Source organism: Mustela erminea, chromosome 1 (genome assembly GCF_009829155.1).
Source record: "Mustela erminea isolate mMusErm1 chromosome 1, mMusErm1.Pri, whole genome shotgun sequence".
NCBI lineage: Eukaryota > Metazoa > Chordata > Mammalia > Carnivora > Mustelidae > Mustela > Mustela erminea.
The window spans coordinates 18,412,726-18,436,090 of record NC_045614.1 but is presented as its reverse complement, the minus strand read 5'-3'; the positions used below and the strand labels follow the sequence as shown (position 1 = coordinate 18,436,090).

The 23,365-nt window shown below is 51.7% G+C and overlaps 3 protein-coding genes across 10 annotated transcripts in view; 1 reads left to right on the top strand and 2 right to left on the bottom strand.

Moving 5' to 3' along the window:
- The window catches only part of SHISA5 (shisa family member 5), a 48,171-nt gene that overhangs the window by 19,793 nt on the left and 5,013 nt on the right, over positions 1-23,365 (top strand). For 3 of the 5 annotated variants that reach the window (XM_032318815.1, XM_032318805.1, XM_032318824.1), the window contains exons 4-6: positions 4,429-4,547; positions 4,703-4,915; positions 5,030-5,210. In XM_032318815.1, the coding sequence (XP_032174706.1) occupies positions 4,429-4,547; positions 4,703-4,915; positions 5,030-5,109 (412 nt within the window). In that variant the 3' untranslated portion in view covers positions 5,110-5,210. Of the gene's footprint in view, positions 1-2,636; positions 2,754-4,428; positions 4,548-4,702; positions 4,916-5,029; positions 5,211-23,365 lie in introns of those variants that run through there. The other 2 variants (XM_032318832.1, XR_004280181.1) reach the window with 2 other exon arrangements.
- Positions 6,507-8,392, bottom strand: TREX1 (three prime repair exonuclease 1). The gene is made up of 2 exons (XM_032318791.1): positions 7,812-8,392; positions 6,507-7,513 (listed from the first exon to the last, which is right to left on the bottom strand). Exon 2 carries the CDS (start codon positions 7,491-7,493, stop codon positions 6,552-6,554), a length of 942 nt encoding a protein of 313 aa, XP_032174682.1. The 5' UTR covers positions 7,494-7,513; positions 7,812-8,392; the 3' UTR covers positions 6,507-6,551.
- ATRIP (ATR interacting protein) lies at positions 8,446-22,261 on the bottom strand. 4 transcript variants are annotated; one of them, XM_032318698.1, is made up of 14 exons: positions 21,882-22,261; positions 19,483-19,613; positions 18,634-18,804; positions 16,711-16,829; positions 15,411-15,568; positions 14,491-14,592; positions 14,044-14,173; positions 12,922-13,611; positions 10,265-10,401; positions 10,005-10,096; positions 9,466-9,546; positions 9,009-9,261; positions 8,709-8,745; positions 8,446-8,605 (listed from the first exon to the last, which is right to left on the bottom strand). In XM_032318698.1, coding segments are annotated over exons 1-14 (2,349 nt in total). In that variant the 5' UTR covers positions 22,129-22,261; the 3' UTR covers positions 8,446-8,604. The 4 variants fall into 4 exon arrangements, with proteins under 4 accessions (XP_032174589.1, XP_032174579.1, XP_032174570.1 ...); XM_032318708.1 differs by having other exon boundaries at positions 8,534-8,626; XM_032318688.1 differs by lacking the exon at positions 8,709-8,745 and having other exon boundaries at positions 10,005-10,093.

Below are 23,365 nucleotides of genomic sequence, written 5' to 3'. Positions count from 1 at the left end.
CCTCTGCCTGTCACAGCCTCCATGGGTGGTGTCTTCCCTCCACGTGGGCCCTCGGCTCCCTAGATGTGGCCGTGTTGCCTATGGGCCGGAGGTTGGCCCAGGTCTTCTGTAGCCTGCTCCCCAACTTGGGCGGGTGAGCCCCATCCTACCCTGTTGAATGGTCAGTGTCTGTGTCCACTCTTGGCTTGTATGCTCCCCATGTGCATACAGGGTCCTCGGTCCCTGTCATGGTTCTTTTGGGCCCTAATATCATTGTCCTTTCTGGTTCCTTGCTACTTCTGGGATCGATGTGTGTTTCAGCATCTGAGTGGTAGAATGCATGGCTGCAGGCCCCACTTAGGTGGCTGCTGGCCCTGACTGCCGTGAGTGACGGTATGGGAGAAAGGCATGCAGGTCCCTTAGATGCGGTGGGGCTGTGGTACACCTGTCCCAGCTCTCCCAGCATCCTTTGTGCTGCTGTCACACCCACGGGGGCATGGCCGGTCCACCGCCTTGCCAGCATGATGCTGAAAGTGCTGTTGTCCCCGCTCCAGAGAGGGTCTTCATCACTCCCTACAAGAGGAGTCTTCAGCCTTCTAGAACCACGCCCTTTAGCCCTGTACATTCTCTGCTTGCGCTGATTCTGCTTTTTGAACTTGGTCTTTGGACTGTCTGATCTGGGAGGTAGCACCAATGTTGGGAAACCCATTCCTTCCTCTCAGAGGCATGGTTCCACTAGAACTGTGGCCTTGGGTACCATAGACCCCTACCACACTCTGGAACCACCCCTCAAATATTACCCATCCTCAGAGCATCATGCCTGGCCTCCCTACTAGGTGCTGCCCATGGGGTCTCTGTGTGAATTTTTCATCCATCAAATCCCTATTGAACACACATAGTGTGCTCGGTGCTAGAGATAGAGCGATGGCCCAAAGCAGGTTCAGTCTGTGCCTCTGTGAATCCACAGGCTGGAGGCAAGATGCACGTTAATCAATGCTCACAGAGTATATGTTTGTAAACTGAGGGAGACAGGGATTTAGTTCCATCAGAGCATTTATCAAGGAGCCTGAACTTATCTGGATTTTCAGGGAAGATGTCCCCAAGGAAGTGGTATTTTGAGCTGAGTTCTGAAGGGTGAACAGGAATTAATTACATGGAGGGCAGACCAGGCAGGAGGAACTATATATGCAAAGGTCCTGAGGTCAGATTATAGCATGGTGCTTTGAAAAACTGGAAGGAAGGTGATGTGGCCAGAGCACAGAGAACAAGGTGAGGTGGGAGTTCCAGACCACACAAGTTTTATTTTTTTATTTTTAATTTTATTTTTTAAAGATCTTATTTATCCATTTGACAGACAGAGATCACAGTAGGCAGAGAGACAGGCAAAAAAGAGGGGGAAGCAGGCTCTCCACTGAGCAGAGAGCATATATATGTGGGGCTCGATCCCAGGACCCTGAGACCATGACCCAAGCTGAAGGCAGAGGCTTTAACCCACTGAGCCACCCAGGCGCCCCCACAAGTTTTATTTTAATAGACTTTGTTAACTAAAGATATTTTTTTAAATTTGATTTTATTTTTAAAAATTCATTTAGTTAACATATATTATTGGTTTCAGAGATAGAGGTCAGGGGCGCCTGGGTGGCTCAGTGGGTTGATCTCAGGGTCCTGGGATCGAGGCCCGCATCGGGCTCTCTGCTCAGCGGGGAGCCTGCTTCCCTCTCTCTCTCTCTCTGCCTGCCTCTCTGTCTACTTGTGATCTCTCTCTGTCAAATAAATAAATAAAATCTTAAAAAAAAAAAAAGAGATAGAGGTCAGTGATTTATCAGTTTTATATAATATTTATTAACTAAAGATTAAAATTTGTCTTATTTTAAGTTTTACTGTCAGGTGAGACAAATCATAGATTTTTTTCTTTTATTTTCAACTATCATATATATGTATGTGTGTATATATATGCATATATATATGTACATATATATATATATATGCACCCACACACAGAAAATTACACATAGATACATAAAGGGGTTGGTTTTTTTTAGGACTTAAAACAATTTTTAAGTAATCTCTACACCCAATGTGGGGCTTGAACTCACAACCCTGAGATCAAGAGTCGAATGCTCCACCGACTGAGCCAGACAGGTGCCCCAGATACACAGTTTAACAAGTAAATTATAAATCAAATTCCTGGAGATCTCAAGAGCTACGGGAGCCATAGAAGGCTTTTGAGCAGGGTGACATGATCAGACCAGGCAGATTGGCCAAAGGCACTTGAAGAGGCTTCTGTGTCGTCCTGGCGAGGCAGGCTAATGGCTTGGAGCACGCACTGGGGACCCAGGGGTCCCCAGGGCTGCTGGTGGACCTAGATCGCTGAAGGTGCCCATCAAGGAGGACAGCTGCAACAGGGCTGGCTGGCTGGGCAGGTGTGTGGCTCGGTCCCCCACACCTCGGATCCAGGGCAGCATCAGGGCAGGAAGGTGGACAGCCATGGTGTGAGGCCAGACCAGGTCAGGGCAGACAAGGCCGGGACAGGGGCCACTTTGGGAGGACCGCTGGACAGCCCTGGCTTCCCTCCCTGCTCCAGGCCTCCCTGGCACCGCTGGGCTTTGCTGTGTCTTTAAGGGCTCTGCGCTGACGTCAGAGATAGGGGAGGGCCAAGACTTGCTTTCCTTTCCTCGAAAGGGGAGGAGTTTGGAACTGAGTGGCCCACGATGGAAATAGGGGAAGTCCAGGGCTGCGGGAAGCCCGGGAGTGAAGGCGGAGGCTAACATGGGGTGAGCTTGGGCGCCATAGTGTGTGTGTGTGTGTGTGTGTGTGTGTGTGTGTGTCCGTGTCCCCATTCCTTGGGGGCAGCAGCGGGTCTGGGAGGTGCTTGAGTCCCGGGCAGGTTTCTGGTTTGTGAATGCGTTTGTGTATTTTGGAATCCTCAGTGTGAAAAGTCTGTCACTAGCTGGGCTGTGTGGGGCCCTGCTGAGATGGTGCTGCCCCTCTGAACTGTGAGGGGAAGCCCCTCCACCCAGGGCTGGGGTGGGGTGGAGTGGGGTACACCCCCCCTCCCCCTGGGCCTGCCGTGAGGAGGCTCCACGCCCAACGTGGGTGGGGCTTGAACCCAGATCTAGAGTGGTCTGCTCTACCAGCTGAGCCAGTCAGGTGCCCCTCCTTCCACGTTTGAATATTCTAGGTGCTGTCATCAAGCATGTGCCTTTTCTTAGGGTTTGGTCCCTGGCAATAGAAGAGGAGAGCAAGGGACTCCATCTGCCCTTGAAAGTCAATGTTGGTGAACTCCCTGTCCAGGGCCTGCCCTTTCTTTTTCTTTTTTTTTTTAAGATTTTTTTTTTAAACTATTTACTTATGAGTGAGAGTGAGAGCATGAGCAGGGAAAGGGGCAGAGGGAGATGCAGGCTCCCCAGGCTGAGCAAGGAGCCTCATGCGGGGCTCCATCCCAGAACCCTGGGACCATGACCCGAACCAAGGGTAGAGGCTTAACCCACTGAGCCACCCAAGCATGCTTGGGTCTGCCTTTTCTTTTCTTTTTTTTTTTTTTTTTTTAAGATTTTATTTATTTATCAGAGAGAGAGATGGGGAGAGAGCAAGCACAGGCAGACAGAATGGCAGGCAGAGGCAGAGGGAGAAGCAGGCTCCCCGCCGAGCAAGGAGCCCGATGCGGGACTCGATTCCAGGACGCCGGGATCATGACCCGAGCCGAAGGCAGCTGCTCAACCAACTGAGCCACCCAGGCGTCCCGGGTCTTCCTTTTCTTAAAGCCCCTCTACTCTGCTATGGTCCTCGCTGAGGGACTGGCATCAGGCAGGCCTGGCTCTGCTTACCCACTTGGCCTCCTGGTCAGAGCGTGGGAGCCCAGGATGTATGCGAACTTCTGGTACGGTGCTGGGCACCCAGTGGGTTCCCTGTCACTCCAGGGGGCCTGTAGCCCCTCTCTGGGGCCAGTGGCAGGGCTGTGTTCCCTGTGTGCCTCTCCTCACTGTTCTGGGCACACTGGCCTCTGCTCTCCTGGGATTTCTCCCCCGCCTCTGTCCCTTGTGCTTCCATTCTTCCTCAGCGTCTGCCCCCTGCACTGAATTGTGGGCTCCCAGGGGCCGTGAGCTAGTTGATGTCGCCCCCAGGGACTGGCTTAAGCCATGTGCCCGAGGACCTGCTGCTGAGTGGTTGGGGTGAACAAGATGGGTGTGTGATCGGGAGACCCTCGAAGAGGTGGGACACAAGAGGGGTAGACGCTGGGTGAGGTGCTTTATACAGACTCACGAAACAACCCCCTTTTACACTGGGGAAATGGTGGGAAGGAGGTTCAAGTTGCCCCACCTGGAAGTTGCCCTGTGTGGCCCAGAGTCTCCTCTGGCAAGAAGGGTGCCCCTGGGAATGGTGGGGTGTGGACGGCTAGGGCCGGGCTGGGGCGAGAGGCGCCCTGGGTCACGGCTGGCTCTTTGGCAGGTTTGGGGCAACCGTAGCCATCGGCCTGACCATCTTCGTGCTCACTGTTGTCACCGTCATCATCTGCTTCACCTGTTCCTGCTGCTCTCTCTATAAGATGTGCCGCCGGCCACCGCGTCGTAAGCACGCCCACCCCCTCCCTAGACCCCCTCACCCCGGGACCCTGGGTGCGCAGGTGCAGAGCCCAGGGGCAGGGGGGTGTTGCTGACCAGGGCTCTGGCTTGGCTAAGCTGGAGTGAGGGGGGCTTGGTCCTGACTGGGATTCTCTTTGCAGCGGTGGTCACCACCACCACGGCCACGACGGTGGTGCACACCCCTTACCCTCAGCCTCCAAGTGTGCCCCCCAGCTACCCAGGACCGACGTACCAGGGCTACCACCCCATGCCCCCACAGCCAGGGATGCCAGCAGCACCTTACCCAACACAGTACCCCCCGCCTTACCCTGCCCAGCCTATGGGCCCCCCAGCATACCACGAGACACTGGCTGGTGAGTACCACTGCCAACGCCAACCCTGCCTGGCCCCCCACATCTCCTGCCACTGTCCCCTTGTGCTGCAGTCCTCCAGGTGCACAACCAACCGGTATCCTCTTCTGTTTTCAGGAGGTGCGGCCATGCCCTACCCTGCCAGCCAGCCTCCTTACAACCCGGCCTACATGGACCCACCGAAGGCAGTTCCCTGAACATGTCCCTGCTTCCCTGGCTGCCCCTTGGGTGTGTGTGTGTGTGTGTGTGTGTGAGAGAGAGAGAGAGAGAGAGAAAGAGAGAGAGAGAGAAGATGGGTATGGAGGCACGGTCTTTTTCTCCCCATGCGTGGTGTTTGTGTCCCATTTGTACACGAAGCTTCTTGTGATGCCAACATGGTGGGGGGCAGTCCTTGCCAGAGTTGCTGGGACCCTACTTCATTCTCTTCCTCACTTGAAATTGTGCTCTTTCGAAATCTCAAAATTCAAAGACTGGGAGTTCTTTCCCGTACCGTCCCAGGGAGACCAGGCCGGTGGGTCTTGCCATGCCAGGACAGTGAGGCTTTTTGTGGGCAACGTGCCCATGTGTTCTGGTTTTGGTGGAGTGACAAGCCATTGTTCAAGGCCATGGCCTGTCCCCAGGGTGTGGGGTACTCTTCGAGGAACCAGAGCCATCATGGCGTGGGGGTGAGGCTTGGGGCCCGGCTAAGCAGACATCCCACAGTGCCAGAGCCTGCGCCATGCCCAGCAGAGGGTGGACAGCCTCCTGAGACCGAAACACTTGAGGCAGAGGCTCGGCCACCCGAACACGGTCTGCTTGGACTGTCCTACATCCTCCCTGGGACCAGCTGGAGGGCCACGTCCACCCACGGCTCTGGCTGCCCTGGCTGGCCACCCCTACCACAGGGCGGCAGGGCAGCCTCTGTCCACCTGCACACTCAGGTGTCCTCCCTGCAGTGTTTTTGTTTTTCTTTTAGCCAAACATTTTGCCTGTTTCCTGTTTCAAAATGTATGTGATCGTTTTTTGTGAGGCTGGACCTCCTGGGTCCTGGAAGGAAATTGGCCCACAGTGGAGAGGAACCGTCAGGCCTCTGATAGGCCCTGCTTCTCCTGACACCAGCTTCACAGAATAGCCAGCTCCTGTACCCCAGTCCACAGTGTGTCCTGGCACCTAGGGCACCTGGGCCAAGGGGCCATCTGGACCAAAGGTGGAAGGGGGCCCTAGGTGGCTGCTCTGGCCCAGACATGAATACCTCGGTGTTCCCTGTCCCTCTGTTAATATCTCACCAGATCTGTCTTAGCTTTGTACCTGTTGATGTGTTTCTGAGAGTTTAGGGTCTGCACCTTTGTTTATAATAAATGCAAACATTTGGGGCTGCTGCCTTCTTTTTTCAGAGCCTGGGTGCTGGGAGTGGGCATTAGGCCATGTCCCGTCTTCATGCAACTCTTGGATTTCCATGTCTTTCCTAGACTCAGACGTCTGACCATCTTGCTAGGGAGGGTGAAGGACGGACCGTGCCATCCTGTGTCCCCCTCCCCAGGTCCCTGAGTGTGGGCAGAGGTACAGGTGGCTCCTCTAAGGCTGCCAAGGAGGGTAGAGGTGAGCGGCTACTCAGTGCTGGAGAGGAGGGGGTCTTTATTGGTCAGACTTTCCTCTTGGCCTACTGCCCAGGTGTCGCCAAGGAGAGCCCATACAGCATGGCTAGTGCCAAGGTGAGGAAGGCCAGCAGGCCCAGTGGGGCCAGCAGTCCCTCCTTGGGTGAGGCTCCAGGGCCCTCCACTGGAGGAACGGCCTTGGGCTTCCTGCCCTTGCCCAGGTTGGCACTAGTGTCCGTGGCTCTGGCCAGGGCTTTAGTGGCCGTGGAGGCAGATGGCCTTGGGTTGGTTCCAGCAGAGGCTGTGACCACATACATGGGCTTGACGGTGCTGAACGGCCTGGCGTGTGCATCCACCCACTGGAGCAGGGCCCGCGGCCTCCACTGACAGATGCTGAGCAGGGCAAGGACGTCACTCTCGGCCATGTGGGAGTCCGGGGGGGCCTGGCCATACAGGCGTGTGTAGACACTGCCCAGACTGTAGCTCTTCCGCGGACCATGCTCTGAGGGGCTGGCAGCACGCTCCAGGGCCTTCAGGGCAGCAATGCTATCCACACAGAGGGCACCATCCAGAACACTAGCAAGGCCTAGTACAGCCAGCTCCGCCTGGAGCAAGGGGAAGTCATAGCGGTCGCCGTTGTGTGCCACGAGGCACCAGGGCTGTGGCTGGCGCTGCAGGAAGGCTCGGAGCAGGCCGGCCAGGTCGGCGTCAAAGCACAGTCGTCCATGTGCTGCCAGTATGGCTGTGCTTAGGCCTGTGATCTTGCTAGCTTCTGGGCTGCAAGCCTTCCCTGGAGCCACACACAGAGAGAGCTTGTCCAGCACCCGGGGTGGTGGGGGCACTGTGGGAGGCCCCTGAGTAGGGGGTGAGCTCTCCAGGGCACATCTGTGGACAGCCAGCAGGCACAGCTCCGTGACCTTGGGCTGGGAGGAAGGCAGGCCAGTGGCCTCCAGGTCCAAGAAAATGAGGGTCTGCACGGGTCCTGGGGCTGGGGCCTGTGAGCCCATGCTGGGTACCTGCCAGGAGCCTGGGAAGGAGCAGGGGTGGGGTGTATGAGTGCCCCAGTGGGAAGAGCTGAGGCAGGTGGGGTGGGGCACCTCAGCACATCTCTGGCCTTCTCCGCAAAGACCAGCACTGTCACACTGTCGGTGAGCTCTAGGACCTGACCTGCTTCCAGGGCAGGAAGCCAGAGAGGGTGGCCTGGCTTCCGACTCAACTGTCTTGGGGGAAGGCTTGGCTCCTCCCCTAGCACCCACCTGGTCTGGGCCTAGGTTGACCGTGAGGCTTTCCCACCCTGCCCCAACCCCATGGGGGTCCTCACTTACCGAGCAGCAGGCAGCAGCAGTGATTCGGGGTCTGGCTGGTTCTTGCTGCCGGCAGTTAGTGGCGGGAAGTGAAACTTAGTGTGAGCCAGCCTATGGGCTTTCCTGAGTGGGGCCCGCCTTGTTTGTCAGGCGGCCAGGTCTGTCCCTCCCCAAGCACTACCCCCTTCATGACTCCACAGAGGCTTCCGACCTACAGCCGTGGGCCTGCTGGCTGGCACAATGCATCAGAGCCCTCATGCCATGAAAGTCCGCCGGCAGAAGGGTCGTGGTGCCCAGCCCTTCGGGGAAGCCTAGCAGCAGGGCTCTAGCCAGCCAGGGACCTCAGATGCGGCCACCGTGCACCTCCCCATGGCCCCACTTTCTCAGGTCTCCCTGGTGTAGGCCTCAGCTCCCAGCTGCCTCCTGCCTTGCCGCACAATGGTTTCTTCCCGTGGCCTCAGCCCAAAGCGATGACTCAGGACAATTCCACAGGCTGGGCAGGGCCGGGCTTCTTCCTCAGGGCAGATTCGTTACCATGGGGACGGGTCTCAACTCCAGCCAGGCTTAGGAGGGATATCAGCCTTCCCTGGGTCTGGCTCCTGCTCCATCCCTCCCACTCAGCGTCAGACTCAGGAAACATCACAAGGCTGGGGAGTTCTCAAACAACCCTTCACTGCTTTTAATCTGATGAAGCGGAGGGGAAAATAGTGGTTCTGGTGCCACCGTGTGGCTCAGTGTTCAGCGGCCTCAGCTGCAGTCCATCTCAGGGTCATCCACATCGGTTTCAGCGGCACAGAGGTCATCCAGGGCTGCCTCTGAGCAGAGAGAACAGGGTTCTACGGTGAAGGCCCAGAGGTGCGGGGCACAGGGGCGAGGAGGAAGACCCACCGCTCCTCCCCCACGCCCATGGGAACTAACCAGTCCCTTCCACGCCCAGGCCTTGCTCCCTCAGCTACTGCAAGCAAAGTGATACAAAGGCAATTCAGACAGGGATGTTTCTGGAAAAACCATGGCTGCCAGGCCAACTCAACAGATAGAAGCAAAGGCAGCCTGCTATGCTCAGAGAGGAGCCAGAGCAGTAAGGCAAGTAGGACCCCAGCGCCAGCAAAGGCTGGAAGGAAGACTGCTGACTTAAGGCCAGGAAGTCTGACCTGTCCTTGAACTTCAGGGAAATACCGCATGCGGGCTGGACAGAGAGGGGTCCTCTTGCTGGCTTACCTTCACAGTCTGCCACGTCAGGAAGCCCTCGAATCAGCATGCTGACCCCTGGCATCACCTGGTCATACTGATGCAGGACCTCCACGCAGTGCACAGTGAAGAGCTTGTCCTTCTGGGACAGGCCATGCAGCAGCAGCACTGTGTCCCGCAGGCACCGCACCGTCCGCTTCTGCTGGTCCGTCCTCGGTGGCCCCCCGGCCCTCCGCACTGTCAGCCACTGTCTGTGCAGCATCACCGTGAGTGCTCGGACTGCCTGCAGGGAGGGCAAAGACTGAGGCCGGGTCTCAGGGCTCCGGTACCCTACTAACCTGCTCAGCTGGACAGTACCCTTCCTAGCCACACCAGGTGAGGAGGGTTCTGAGCAGGGGCATGAGGTTTAGAAGGGGCAGGGGGCCTCTGCATAGGGTCGCCTCATCCCCCAACTGAGCTGCCAGGCCGCTGGCCCCCGTGCACTCACCTCCACGTTGCACTGGCAGTTAGAGCCAGTGACTGGGGAGGAGGGGCTCTGCACACCAAGCTTAGCCAGGAGCCACACAGCCTAGAACAAGAACAGACTGTTCCATCTGTGATAGAATGAGACCCTGATCACAGTGAGGGCTTTCTAAGGCTTCTACACGTGCTCCAGTTGCCTTAGCAACTGCCTGTCTTTACAATGGGGTCCAAGAAATGGTCCTGTGGGACCTTCCCCGGCTAGACTCAGGGACAACACCTGTGTCTCACCAGAGACCCACCTGCCTCCAGGCCCCAAAGCCAGGGTGGGCCAGTTCTCAGGCCACTCTGACAAGTTCCAGGACACCCTGGGGTCCACCTTTATTCCTTGTGTAGTGTGGAGCCCCCCAAACTGAGTTCCCCTTGTTAGCATCTAGGTAAACTTTTGTTGCCAAAATGAATGAAAGCTCTGTTCCCCCCAGAAGGAGGAGGAACAGAGGCCCTGAGGTGGTGTGGCGGGGCAAGGGGGTGGTAAGCAGGTCACAGAAGGGGCTCTGCAGTTTTTACCTCTTGTTCTAGCTGAAGCCATTGTGTGTCCGAGGCCACTTTGTCAGGCCTTGATGTGATGTACATGTACAGCAGCAGGAGGAGACAGCCTTCTGAAAAGGACGCCCCACCTCTCACTCACGGTCCCCCTTCTTACCCAGAGCCCAGGGCACAAGCTGCAGAAGCCGTCAGGAGGCCTCTGACCTGTCCCTGCTCCCACCCTCGCTGCCAGCCTGCAGTGGCAGCACCCCCTTCCCCGCCCCCTCCCTGCCCTGCTCTACCTGAGCGGGAACAGAGCTGGGGCGCCAGTTTCTCATGGTCCGCCAGGAGGGAGAGGAGCTCGACAGTCAGCAGCACGCTGGGCAGGGGGCTCTCGGGGCTGAGGCACTGTGGCAGCACACGGAACACACACTGGAACCTACAGCATAGGGGCCCAGAGAGAGGGGACACTGATAACCCCATCCCACAACTCACCCTCATTCTTCACCAGAGGGAATGGGACATTTTGAGCAGGCGATGCGAGGAGGAGCTGTGGTTCAGACCTGGGTTCAAGTGCTGGCCGGCCACCACCTGCTTGCTAGGACATTTGCTTCCTGTGAACCAGTGGATACTAGCCTCCACTGCCATAATGCTGTGGCTTAGAGAGGACAGGCCCTAACCGGCCACCTGTAGATGGGGGCTGCCTCCCTGTACCTGGGGTGCCTGGCTTCCAAACTGCTCCTGGAGCCTTTCTACCTTAACTTGGGTGTGAAAGTTACAAGCCCACTACCCAAGGAGTGGCCAGGTTCTAGAAGTAACAAATGCAGACTTGGCTAGGGCTGGATTTTATATCACTTGCTGAGCAGACCATTTTTGAAAACGCCAGATCCTTTGTCACCACACAGGAGCAGGTGCCCCTTTGGAGCGTGCACAGGTGAGGGGCTCTGGGTATACTCTCCCCCAGGTCTCTTGGGCACAGGGAACTAGGAACTAAGTCCCGAGACAACCATCATTTGCTCAACCCACACAACCTTGTGGGGAGAGGGGCACTTTTATGTGGCCCCCTTCATGCATCATGCATCTGCAGTGTCTCACCACACACCACTGAGGGTTAAGAATATTTCTCAGTATGCCAATCAGGAAGCAAGTCCCCACTATTTGAGGTGAAATCATTTCAGAGCAGATCCTGTTTGGTGGATAAGCTCCATGTTTTCAGGCACCAGGGAGCATGGAACTTTGTGGGAAACTGGGATTTAACCTGGTTGTTACTCAATTTCATCATTAGAAGTGGTCTCTAGTCCTCATGTAAAGTCCCTGAAACTATCTGCAAGAAAAATCCATCTTTATATATGACACAGTGGTTTCCAAATTATTTTTGGATAGCATCAGCCTTCTTTTAAAAAAATTTTTTCCAGAGCCCCCAAACATGCAAGAGAGAATAGTCTTGTTCTGTTTGGAGCTGGGGATGAGACCTCTTTGCTCAAAAGCCACTGCCATCCCAGTACCCAGGAATGATCCAGTAACTGGGAATGACCTATGGCTACACCAGATATAGTAGGAAGACATGGATGGGTCTGAGGATTAGGGTTAGGGCAAAAGTCCCTTTTATGAGACCGCTGTCTGCCTGGCTACTTGTGTTGCCCTGCAGTGTTGGAGCACATGTCCTTTGCTTTCATGCCAAGGTGAACAGGAAGCTGTGTGGTAGTGGGGTTCAGCCTGCAAGGATGTAGGAATTCTGACACCAAGAAGCACCAAGTTGGAAGTGGTGTCAGATCATGATCAAGGGCAAGTCAAGGAACTTGCCCAGCATGCTCTCTTCATTCATATTCATGTGCTTACAGCTAGGTGTAGGGATGCAGGGCTGTGAGGTGTCCCCTGAGATATTGAACAGAAGGCACCTATCTGACCTGTAGTAAGCATCCCCTGACTAGCTGTTTTGTCATGTTCTTAAGGACAAGCTCAACAGAGATGGAATGATGGTCTCTCTACCAACAGGACTGGTAAGAAGTGGTTCCTGGCATTCATTCAATACCTATGAAACAAGCAACCAGCCCCTCTGAGCTAGCTCTGTGCCAGACACGTGGGTGACAGCTCTGAACCCACCATGCTGCCCACAGCTCTGAGGACTACCGTTAGCATGGACCAGCCCAGCCAAAATATCCTCTAATGGAAAGCAGGATCCAGAAGTGTTTTTAGGAGGCAAGTATGCTAAGCACAGAGACTAAAAGCTTAAGGTAAGTGCAGCCAGTGGAGTTACTCCTAATAGGAACTGCCTTCTTGGTGGCGTGCTGAGAAGGAGAAGGATTATCGCATAGGGGATGAGCTGAATGGTGTTTACAGTTCCTCCCAGTCTTAAGGCTCTGGAACCCCACGTTAGGATTATGACTACAGTGTTCACAAGCTAGGTTCACTATATAACCACTTCCCACAAACCTTAAGAGGAGCAGGTAACCTGTGACTTGTGCCAGAGTGGGGCACGGTGATGATGGGCAGATTCCCAGCAAGGTCAGCTTACGGGCTACCCCATACCCTCTGCTTCCTTAGGGAACCCCACCAAATTTAAATGTGGTATGATTCGCGGTCTTCACCTGATCCATGGCCCAGGTTCAAGGCTCTTGGTTCAGCCTTTGTCTGTCCTGGGGACTGGATGCTTTTCCATAGCGGCTAAAAGCCTTCTTCCATCACATGTGTCTTTTGCTTACCTGCTGTACAGAGGCAGAATTAAGCCAAATAAATCACTTCCTTGGTTTTCCTAAATCACTTTCTTGGTTCTCCTACCACCTGGCCCCACTTTCCATTACTTCAGAACTCCTTGATTGAAGCCTCAGAACATAAAACCAAGGCTTAGCACTGAGAAGTATAGAAAAGTCAAGATTGGGCAAAGTATAAGGGCCATGGGATAGACCTCAAGAGGTCAGGTAAGACCCACAGAGAATCATGACCCCATGCCGTGTTATACCTGGGCAGGAAATCAAAGGAAGCATTTTCAGCTAATTTCACCAAAATCGTAAGACACTGGCTCAGGACACTGGCTTGAAGATGACCTGTTGCTGAAGAAGAGAAAGTCAACAGGTAAAGAAGCATCTTCAGTAGTGGATGCTGGCCTTGGTCACTGGCAAGCCCCTTTGGAGCTGAGGACACATCCCCATGATCTTGTCTGTGAACCAGGCTCTGGTTTCCTTCCATAGCAGCAGAATCTACCCCTGCATCGGACAGTAATTGGTGGACGACCGCTCCGCTGTGGCACACGAGGTGCTGAAGAACACTGAGGGATGCCACAGAGAAGCCTTCCAGGTTACAAAGGGAGTCCTCGAGGCTGGCCTCTCCCCCAGAGCTCACGCAGGAGGAACGTGTCGCTGAGTCCCCAGGTGCTCCACTTCTCTTGGCTCCTGCCAAATCTTGCAGAGCCTGGCAGTGTAAGCCGATAAAGAACTGTACCAGGGGGAGGAGATGCACAGCTCCAGAAAGCTGGCAGAGTGGGAAGGCCCTTCTGCCGCCCTCTGCTGTGTCTCCATCACAGGAGCCTTCATCCCGGGCAATGAGATTCAGTCCAGTGAGTGCCAGGTTCTGTGCTTCTCTCAGAGCCAAGAGGGGAAATGACCCATCGCGAGAACCTGTGGTCCTCAGGCTTGAAATCCCAGTCAAGGTACTAGCAGTAAATAAAGAAGAAAACACACAAGCATGAGATGAGAGACAAGGTCAAGGGCTTCAGTCAACCTGCCCGCCAAATTCTCTAGTTTCCCAAACTGTACCCCACCCCCGCCCACTCCTGCCATGGGCACACAGACCTCCCAGGCGGGCCAGGACCAGAAAGGGACTTGCTTCCTGGGAGCTCCTTCCTAAATGAGCTTTTTTTTTTTTTTAAAGATTTTATTTATTTGACAGAGAAAAATCACAAGTAGGCAGAGAGGCAGGCAGAGAGAGAGAGGGGAGGAAGCAGGATCCCTGCGGAGCAGAGAGCCCGACGTGGGGCTTGATCCCAGGACCCTGGGACCACAACCTGAGCCGAAGGCAGAGGCTTTAACCCACTGAGCCACCCAGGCGCCCCCCTAAATGAGCTTTTTAGGAGTCTGAGGCTTACCTGCCAAACCCTGGGGGCTGCAGCAGAGTACTTGTAGGAGCCTCAGAACAACTGCTCAGGAGGTGGCACAGACCTAGGGATGACCCTGGGATCAAAGGCTGCTTCAGGAGGAGGTTTATCAAAATGGAACCTGCAGAAGACACAGTAATTCTAGAAGGTTCTGACAAGGGAGGCCTTTTCTAAGGCTTCAGAAGGAAAAGTGAAGGTTCCTTGGACACTAACTGTCCTCTAAGCTGCCCTGCAGCTCCACGGAGATCCCTGTGGGTGCTGAGGGCTCTGGGACACACCTGCTTTGGCCCCTTCTAGTTTACAGTCTTCTGGTGAAGTCACAGACTACCACTCCCCTGGACCCTCTGAAGGACTGCCTGGGGTGCTGGTTCTCAAAGACAATTCAAAGACAAGCAGAGCTGTGCCAGCCTCCTGCACGAGGGGCGGGTGTTCTGGTACCTTGAGTGTTTGATCTCTGCATCCAGCTGTCAATAAGACTTTTCTGGGATTCTTCTTGCTTTATGGAGTCACCTCCCAGACTGTGGCTCTTATTCTCTACAACTAGATAAAATGTGAATCAAAACTTGAGCGCGAAAGCAGAGGCATATCAGAAACTCTTGAACATAATGAGTCTTTAAACTTTTTTAAGTAAACTCTACCCTTAATGTGGGGCTCGAACTCATAACTCTAAGATCGGGGTTGTGTGCGCTATGCACTGGACCAGCCAGGAGACCCATCATGAGTTTAAAACAGAAACTGTTCCACCTCCTCAACCATGGAAACCTTGGATTAAAACAAGAGCCAGAGCAACTCAATAACCTTCACATTTTTGCCTTTCTCATGGAAAACAGGAACTTATACAAGGAAAGGAAAGTTCCTTTATACTGGCTATGTTTCTGGCATGTTGAGTGGGGAGGCTTTAAAATACGCCTGCAAATTCTAGAGACACTTCTCTTCAAAAGGCACGGCCTAGTTTCCTTTCCCTTGAACACGGCTTCTAACAAACAGAATGTGGCAGAAGTGATGCTATGGGACTTCTGCGGCTAGGCCATAAAAGGGCTGGCTTCCACCTGGCTCTCTCCGGTCGGTTAGCTCTAGAGGAAGCCGTCCACCAGGTTATGAGGTCATCCAAGTAGCTCTGTAGAGAGGCCCACATGTGGAGAACTCCGCTGCCAGTCATGTGAGTGAGCTACTTTGAAAGAGATCTTCCAGCCCAGACAAGCCTTCAGTGACTGCCGTCTCCACAGAGACAAACCGTTCCCACTGTGCTCTGTCAGCACTCTTGTTCCACAGACCCAGGAGAAATGCTCCTTGTTGTTTTAAGCCACAAGTCTGAATAGCTCGTTACACAGCGATGGATGAGAGACAGACTGACTTACCCTCTCTGCCCACCAGGGACTTGTATCCTGGCTCTGTCTGGAAGGGGTGGGGAAGGGACATGTTAGCACTAAAAGACTCCTTTGTAGGGAAAGATGGTTTTCCAAACTGTGGAGAACATGCTTCTGGCTTTACAGCCACAGAAGGGCTTTTCCTAGGACTGGAAAAAGTTAACTATGAAAGCAAAGTAATGATTCTGCTAAAACCATTTAAAATACCCGGTTATAAAACTTCTAACTTATTCACGTGTTAAACTTTTTGCATCTAGGTGCTTTGACCAAAGGTTTTATCTATTTTATATTTGTCATTCTTTATCAGGATAGCAGTGCAAAATTCAAGGCATTTTGTTCCAAATTGTTGAAAACCTCTTTCATCTCCATTTTCTTCTAATCACCCCAAAATACTGGCTTTAATTCTAGTACTGTTTCCAATTCCACCCAAATATCTTTTTAACGTGGAACAACCTCTTATTCAATAGTCCCCAGAGGCTGAATTCAGAGATTTTCAGTAGAAAGAGCTCCTATTAAAGGGCATGTCGTGTCCTGCAACTTGAAAACCAAGCCAATTCTTCGGTGCCAGGGTCTTGGTATTAGAGAAGCAGTTTTAACCCTCTGAGTACATCAAACAACGCCAGGACCCTTCTGTCAGAGATGTGTGAAGAGGTGAGGATGGACCCCCTCTGCTCTCCTGTCTGACCTGGACTAAGCAAGGCAAGGAGAGTTCAATTTCACACCCTGCCTATTATGAGCAAAGACCGCAGAATGTTCAATACCAGAAAAAAAGATACCCTGACCCATACTGTTCAAATTTCAAGGCTGGTATCAACAGCGTGCCAGACTTCTCTGGCAGGCAGGGGGCAGGACAAGACCATTAACAAGCTGATCACATCTGCAGCAAAGGCGGGACGGTTGCACAAAGGTCCCAGGGCAGCAAATGAGAAAAAAAAGTTCCAAGTAGTTGGGACTGAAATACACTTATACCTGGGGCAAGATCAGTTATTTGAAACAAATTACATAAAAATGAAGACTGGCTCACCCCAAAAGTTCAGAGAGCATCTTTCCAGCCTTTTAAAGTCCTGAGTATAAAGTCCTACAGAGAGGAAGCCCTCCTGGAGTGTGAGGCCTTTATGCTGTGATGCACCAAACCTTTCAAGCCTGATCTAAACCACCTTCAAGGTCTTTAGGAAAGAGGATCTGTGCTCAAATGGCAAAGTTTAAATGGCCTTCATTCAAGATTAGCCTGACCTTATTCATACTTTCTATAAACCATGCAAAACCACTCTCTCTCCAGCACCATGCTTACCTGATATGGGGAATAGAGGGAGCAGCCAATTTATTTGCTCGTTCGCTGCTTTGGAGCTTTGTCCTTAATTCATTCATCTCCGCATCTTTAAACTGGAGTTCAGACTGCAATGATTGGAGCTGGAAGGCAAAAGCAACATACTCCTGGTGGCCCCATCATACATGCAAAATTATCTCTGGGCTTCAAATCTCAAGCTCATAAAGGAAAACAAACCATGAGAATAAGTATGAAAGTCTGACGTGACACAAATGTCCCTTCTATCAAGCTTTAGCCTTCTTCCCGAAAGTCAGCATGGTATTCTAGAAAGACGTTTTGACCCAAACTATTGCGAGGTAGTGTGTGAGGGTTCAGATACCATTTCCTCAGCCTCTCTGAACTTTAGCTTATCTGTAACACAAATACCTGGCTTCATGGTTGGGGGGATTAAATAGGAAGGACGGACGTGAACTGCCCAGCCTGGCACCTGGCAAGGTGCCGTATCTCACGGTGACATGTCAACCTTTTGATGAACATAGAGGTGTACGATTCCAGGTCTTCTTGAAAGTCTGGGGAGAGGATTTGGAAATGTTGCCAAAATGCCATGCAACATGGGGAGACCTGCTCCAGCTTACAGCCAAGAGTAAGTGCTGTGACTTCCTGGGCACACTCTCCGTGCCAAGTATAGTACCAGTCACAGCACTCCCAGCAAGTGCAGGGCTGTTTAAATCTTACAGCAACCCTTTTAGTTATTCCCTGGAACAGATAATGGTGATAGTGGAGACCCTGGGGTCTCCACTCATATGTGAGAAAGCCTGGATTCAAACTCTGGTTGGTCTGCTTACAACTCCCTGGCTCTTCCATCATGCATGTGGAGAGACAATCGTTGCTGTTAATGTGGGGCACAGGTTAGTGCTTTTTTAAAAAATTTTTTAATTTTTATTTATTTATTTGACAGAGAGAGAAATCACAAGCAGGCGGAGAGGCAGGCAGAGAGAGAGAGGGGGGAAGCAGGCTCCCTGCTGAGCAGAGAGCCCGATGCTGGACTCAATCCCAGGACTCTGAGATCATGACCTAAGCCGAAGGCAGTGGCTCAACCCACTGAGCCACCCAGGCGCCCAGGTTAGTGCTTCTTTAAAGTTTGCTAACTTGCTGAATGAATGGCAGAATAAGACCCAGGTCCTTGAGATTGAAGCCTTGGAAAGTGCTGAAGGAAAATGGTGTTATGTAAGGACACCTACTAATTTCTCCCTGGAACAGCAGCTCGCTCCCCCAATAAATAATCATTTCCCTACCTCTGTGTGATTTAAACAGGAGCTATCATCTCTGTGGTTGCAGTGACTGGGTCAGGGACAGGCGCCTGACTCAGGTCAGACCAATCAATGAGAGCCCTGAGATGGTAGTGGTGGTTAGGCAAGTATTCAGTCTGCTTTGGAGCTATGAAATATGGGCCCAAGAGCTGCTGGAGAACATATCCTTTACCATAAGGATGGAGCCTTTCTATAGAGTAGACAGGAAAGACAAGTCGCAGTAAGGCTTAAGTCATTCAAGGCTTCCACACACCTGTTTTTTCCCAGTCTTAATTATGGAAGTCAGTACATTTTCTTTTGGCCCAAGCTAGGTCAAATGAGTTTCTAACCTGCCAAAAAAGCTCTTACTTAAGCCTATTTCTGGAAAGTCTAAGCTATTGATTTGTTCCAGCCAAGACCAACTATCATAGCTACCACAGCAAAGGAGTTTCTTCTAAGTCCTTTTCCAAACCACATGCAGAGCCTGAAGAAAAGTATATGTAATTAACTGATAGCAGAAAGTATTTAAGACAAACAACTGTTGAAATCTTCTAGGAAGATTTAAAGACACTTTGGTCATTGCTTCTAACAGAACTCAGTGAATAGGCAAAAAACACTTGTTCTTGTGGCCAGAACAAGGAAAAAAAAAAAAGTTCACCTTTTTGGAAAATTCCTTTTCTTTGTCACCAAGTGCTTGAGTTTTCTCTTGCTCAAGAAGGAAATGTGATCTTCTCTGTTCCTCTAGCATGGATTCTGTCTGATGCAGTGAGTCCCGCAAAATTTTTATTTCTCCATTTTTAATGAGGACTTCTTCTTCCATTGCTTTCATCTGTAAATCCCAAATCAATCTTGTGAAAAGCTTACAAGGGTAAGTTACATATATACTTGTTTCAACATATAGTTGTGGAGATGGAAAAAGCACATGTAAACCATGTTCTACAGACCAGAAGTCCCCAAATACATCCATACCAACTAGATGTCGCCATGGTCCACTAGGCCCATTCGTGGAACAGTTGACATTCAGCAAGCTAGCTTAAGGACACACTGTCATTCACACATACAGATTCTGTAGGTTCTAAAAGTATTAAACAATCTGGGTCACGCACTTCACAGTTCCAGAATTTCACACTATGTTCCTAGTTTTCCTAAGTACCTAACCTACAGATGGTCATATAAACGATGTCTGCTTTTTTGTAAAATTGCTAATGAAAACAGCAAACATATGTATAAGACATATGCTATAATTTGTCTCAGTGCTATGACAGAAAGTTTGTATCTCTTTTTGGATTGGGTGTACACTGTTTCCTTTCTTGCCTAGTTGTTAGGAATCTCAGGATTTGGTTTCTTTCAGTCTGAATTTTCTGGCTTTCCCCAGCCTTCCTCCATTTTGTGGGGCTGAATCTTGTTCTCTTGTTTTAAAGCATTTACATATCTTACTGTACAATGCTTTATAACACATGCATAAATGATTAAGTTAGCTATAAGAACCACAAGTTAAGTCACTTACCTTTTCTTTAAGTTCTTTGTATTGTGCCTGAAGTACTTCTAATTCAAAATTATCTTGACCTGGAACAAATTCTCTGTTCTTCCCTACAGGAGTTTTTGACATCCCATCTAATCTGGGGACCTTATGAACATCTGTAAAAAACAGTTCCCATATACTTTTCAGAATCCAACATTTTCCCACAGCACTGTCGATCAATGCTGAAAAGAATCACTCTTGAAAGCAAATTAGAGAAAGTTCTAGTAAGCAATATAGTTATTTTCCAACCTAAGGGATCAAACTCACAAATGATCCTTATAAAATAACAGATCCTGCCACTCCCCTCAACCCCCAATTTTAAGAGTCTCATCTGAAGGCTGAAAACATGTTGTGCGGACCTCACTGATCAGCAGTTGGTGATCTATTTTTCAACAATATTTACTGAGCACCTTTATCTACACCAACACCTACACCTACTTAGCACCTGGCACAATCTAGTCTCTAAAGGTACAGCAGTTAGCATAATGGGTCCAGTCCTTACACTCACAGAGCTTATAGAACATTCAAAAAGATTCACACAAATGCAAATTACAACTGTGATAAGAGCTGCACAAAAGAACAAATATAGGAAAGCCTATCCGAAGGGGATTTGATCCAACAGGAATGACTGGAAGTCTTCCCAAGGAAGTGATGACTGAGCTCGGAGCTGAAGAACGAGCAGAATTCAAGCAGATGAGGAGGAATGGGGAAATGGATGAAAAGAACACCATGTACAAGAAATAGCAAGGAAGCAGGGAGAATTCAAGAAATGAAGGTCGTGTAGCTTAAACTCAGAAAGAGTGGGAAAGGGCCAGGCCATACTAGCCTTGCAGGCCATGTTAAGAACTTTGATCTTTTTTAAAAAAAGATTTATTTATTTATTTGACAGACAGAGATCACAAGTAGGCAGAGCAGGGGAGAGGCAGGCTCCCTGCTGAGCAGAGCGCCCGATGCGGGGCTCGATCCCAGGACCCTGGGATCATGCCCTGAGCCGAAGACAGAGGCTTTAACCCACTGAGCCACCCAGGTGCCCCTCTATTTTTTTTAAGATTTTATTTATTTATTTATTTATTTATTTGAGAGAGAGAGAGCACAAGTAGAGAGGAGCAGGAAGAGGGGGACAAGCATATTCCAAGCTGAGCACAGAGCCCAATGGGGGCTCAATCTCATGACCCTGAGCTGATATCAAGAGTCAGAGGTTTAACCAGCTGAGCCACGCAGGTACCCCAGGACTCTGATCTTTATAATAGAGGCAGTGGGAAGTCATTAAAGGGCTTCAGTAGGGATGTTCACTTTTATCTGTGTGAGACACAGCCAGATTTGAGTTCTGCAAAGATCACTCTGGCTGTGGTGTAAAGTCTGACTTAAAGGGAGTCGAGACTGGAAACGGAGAATTTAGCAGATTATTGTCCAGACAGAAGGAGTGATTGTAACATAGATCAGGGAGATGGTAGAGATGATGCAAAAAGGATGGATTCCCGAGGTGGACTAAGAAGGTAAAGTTATAGGATTTGGAAAGGAATTAGATGGTCAAGGAAAGGGAACTGTTGCCTCGTGCCATCTGATGGAGAGTGGTGCTAGTCACTGTTGTACAGAATATTTAGTCATTAATGAACATTTTCTGAATGTCCACTCTGCCAAATGCCACGCTGGCAATAGTGGAGAATGATAGGGTTTCCAGGAGGTGAATGTGTGGGATTTAAGATACCTGTGAGATATCCAAGTAGAGATGCAAGGTGCCCTCAAAACTTTTATCTTTCTGTGAGCTCCACAAGATTTCATACCTTTCTCTAGCTAGAAATGTAAGCTCCTGAAGGAAGGAGCTTTTTTTGTCTTTTGTTAATTGCTAAGTATGTTGCAGTTCCTAAGGTTTTGGGCACCTAGTACAACTTACTGGTTGTATAAAGGAATAAATCTCTTTCATCTCTTGCCCTGGCCAGGCCCCTTCTTATGTTCTTGCGGCCCAAGCGGAGGTGGGGGTTGGTGGGGGCGCAGTGGTATTCATTAGATCTAAAGCCTCCCAAACCTGTCACAAGAATGAGTTCCCATGTGTGGGTATGATTCTGGTGGTGGTGGACGTGTTCTAAGGATCTCTGCTTAGAACCAAGAACTTCGTGGCCCAAACTTTATAAACTAAAATGTAACCTAATTTTCCATATTTCAAATCGGCTGTCTGACATTCTTGATCCATTTCTCCCCGAAATCAAAAGACCTTCTGAGGTACAACCACTGCTTAAATGAAGCCATTCCTGTATTTTTAGGAGGGCAGTGTGGGTGCAGGACACCGGGGCAGCGGTCTCGGTGGGGTGCCGAAGCCACAGCCATCAGGGAGGTCTGGCGAGGTCTGCACCACCCTCCGGGGAAAGGCCCCGAAGCGCACTCACTGGACACGTCCCGAGCAGAGGCCGGGCACTGGCTCAGGGCCTGCGACGCGAGGGTGTCGAGTTCCTCCAGGTCGTCGGCAGTGAAATCCCCGTGCGCGCCGAACGGGTCTTCGGGGTCCGGGGCGGCGGCCGCTGGGAAGCCCCGGGCTCGCTTGGTCGGAGGGTGCCCGGTGCTGGGCGGAGGGCCAGGGACAGGCGCCGGGAGCCCGCTCCGCCTCCTGCTGCTCGGCGCGGGGGTTCCAGCCATGCTTCTGCCGGCCACTGTCCGAGAGCACCCGAGGAAGGCCTGGTCGCCGCGAGGCCGGATCGCGGACCAACCGCCCGCGCGCCGCCGCTCGCCTCAGCCGCTGGGGCCACGCCCCCGAGCCCACGGGCCAATCGGCTGCCAGCCAGCGGGCGCGGAAGAATGACCTAATCCGAACGCGTCGCCGTGCTCCGCTGAGAGCGGGCCTTTCTCGGTGGAGTCCCGCCCCCCAGTCCATCTCTGCTGGGCGCTGTGGTACCGGTGGCTGGGTCTCCGTGGGTCTCCGTGGGTCTTCGCCGGGATGTGTGCTGCGCGGTCCACGTTACCAAGGGGCGGGGCCGAGCCTTACCAGCCTTACAGCGCCGGTGGCTCTGCGCCCCCTCCGCGCAGCCGCGGTGGAGTCTGCCCTGACGTTCACACGTACACTTGTGAATCGTGACAGGCAGCGTTCAGGGGTTTGGTCTCTACGACTTCGCTGTTTTCCTCCCGCCGGACTCACCTCTCACATACCCAGAGGTCCTCTTGAGGAGGCGTCTGGGAGAGTGGAGTTGGACGGAGTATGAATACAACTTTTGTGAGGAGGTATCTTTGAGAAGAGTTAATGTTTTGAGTGTGTGTATTTGAGATAGGTCTGGAGAAGAAAGGTCACAGAGAAGGGGTGATCCTGAGAAGAGTGTGCCTGTTTTGGAGAGTGTGGGAACTAACTCTTCAGGCTGTTGGCATTCATTCATTTCTCTGAGAGCGCCTGAGTGGTTTTGTCTTAAGCGCAGGTCATAAATGGACGAGGAGGCTCAGGAGGTCAAGAGACCTCTTAACCCTGGCTGCCCTCCAGTTTGAGTGGGAGTGACTGACTTAGCAAGGAGACTGGCATACAAGTCTCCTCAGACGAGAATACAACACCGACATGGAAGCCACACAAATGCCAGGTAGGTGTTATCTGTGGCAAAGAGAGGTTAAGCCTTCAAAGAGGAGCAGGACTTGGGCACCTGACAGGATATTATTGGGGAGCAGTAGTGTGCAGGACAGTTAGCGGGTACAGGATGTTAGAGAGTGACAGAGGTAAGACTCTACCGTTGCACACTCAGTACCAAACTTAGGTTTTAAGTGTCCTATGAATGTTTATGGAAACAGTGAATGAAGGGGAGATGGTTGTAGGGGTGTAGATCTTGAATACCAGAGTTTAGTTTTTGAGACAACTAGTAGGTTCCCTCAGTAGGCCCAAATGTTGAACACTTTTCTT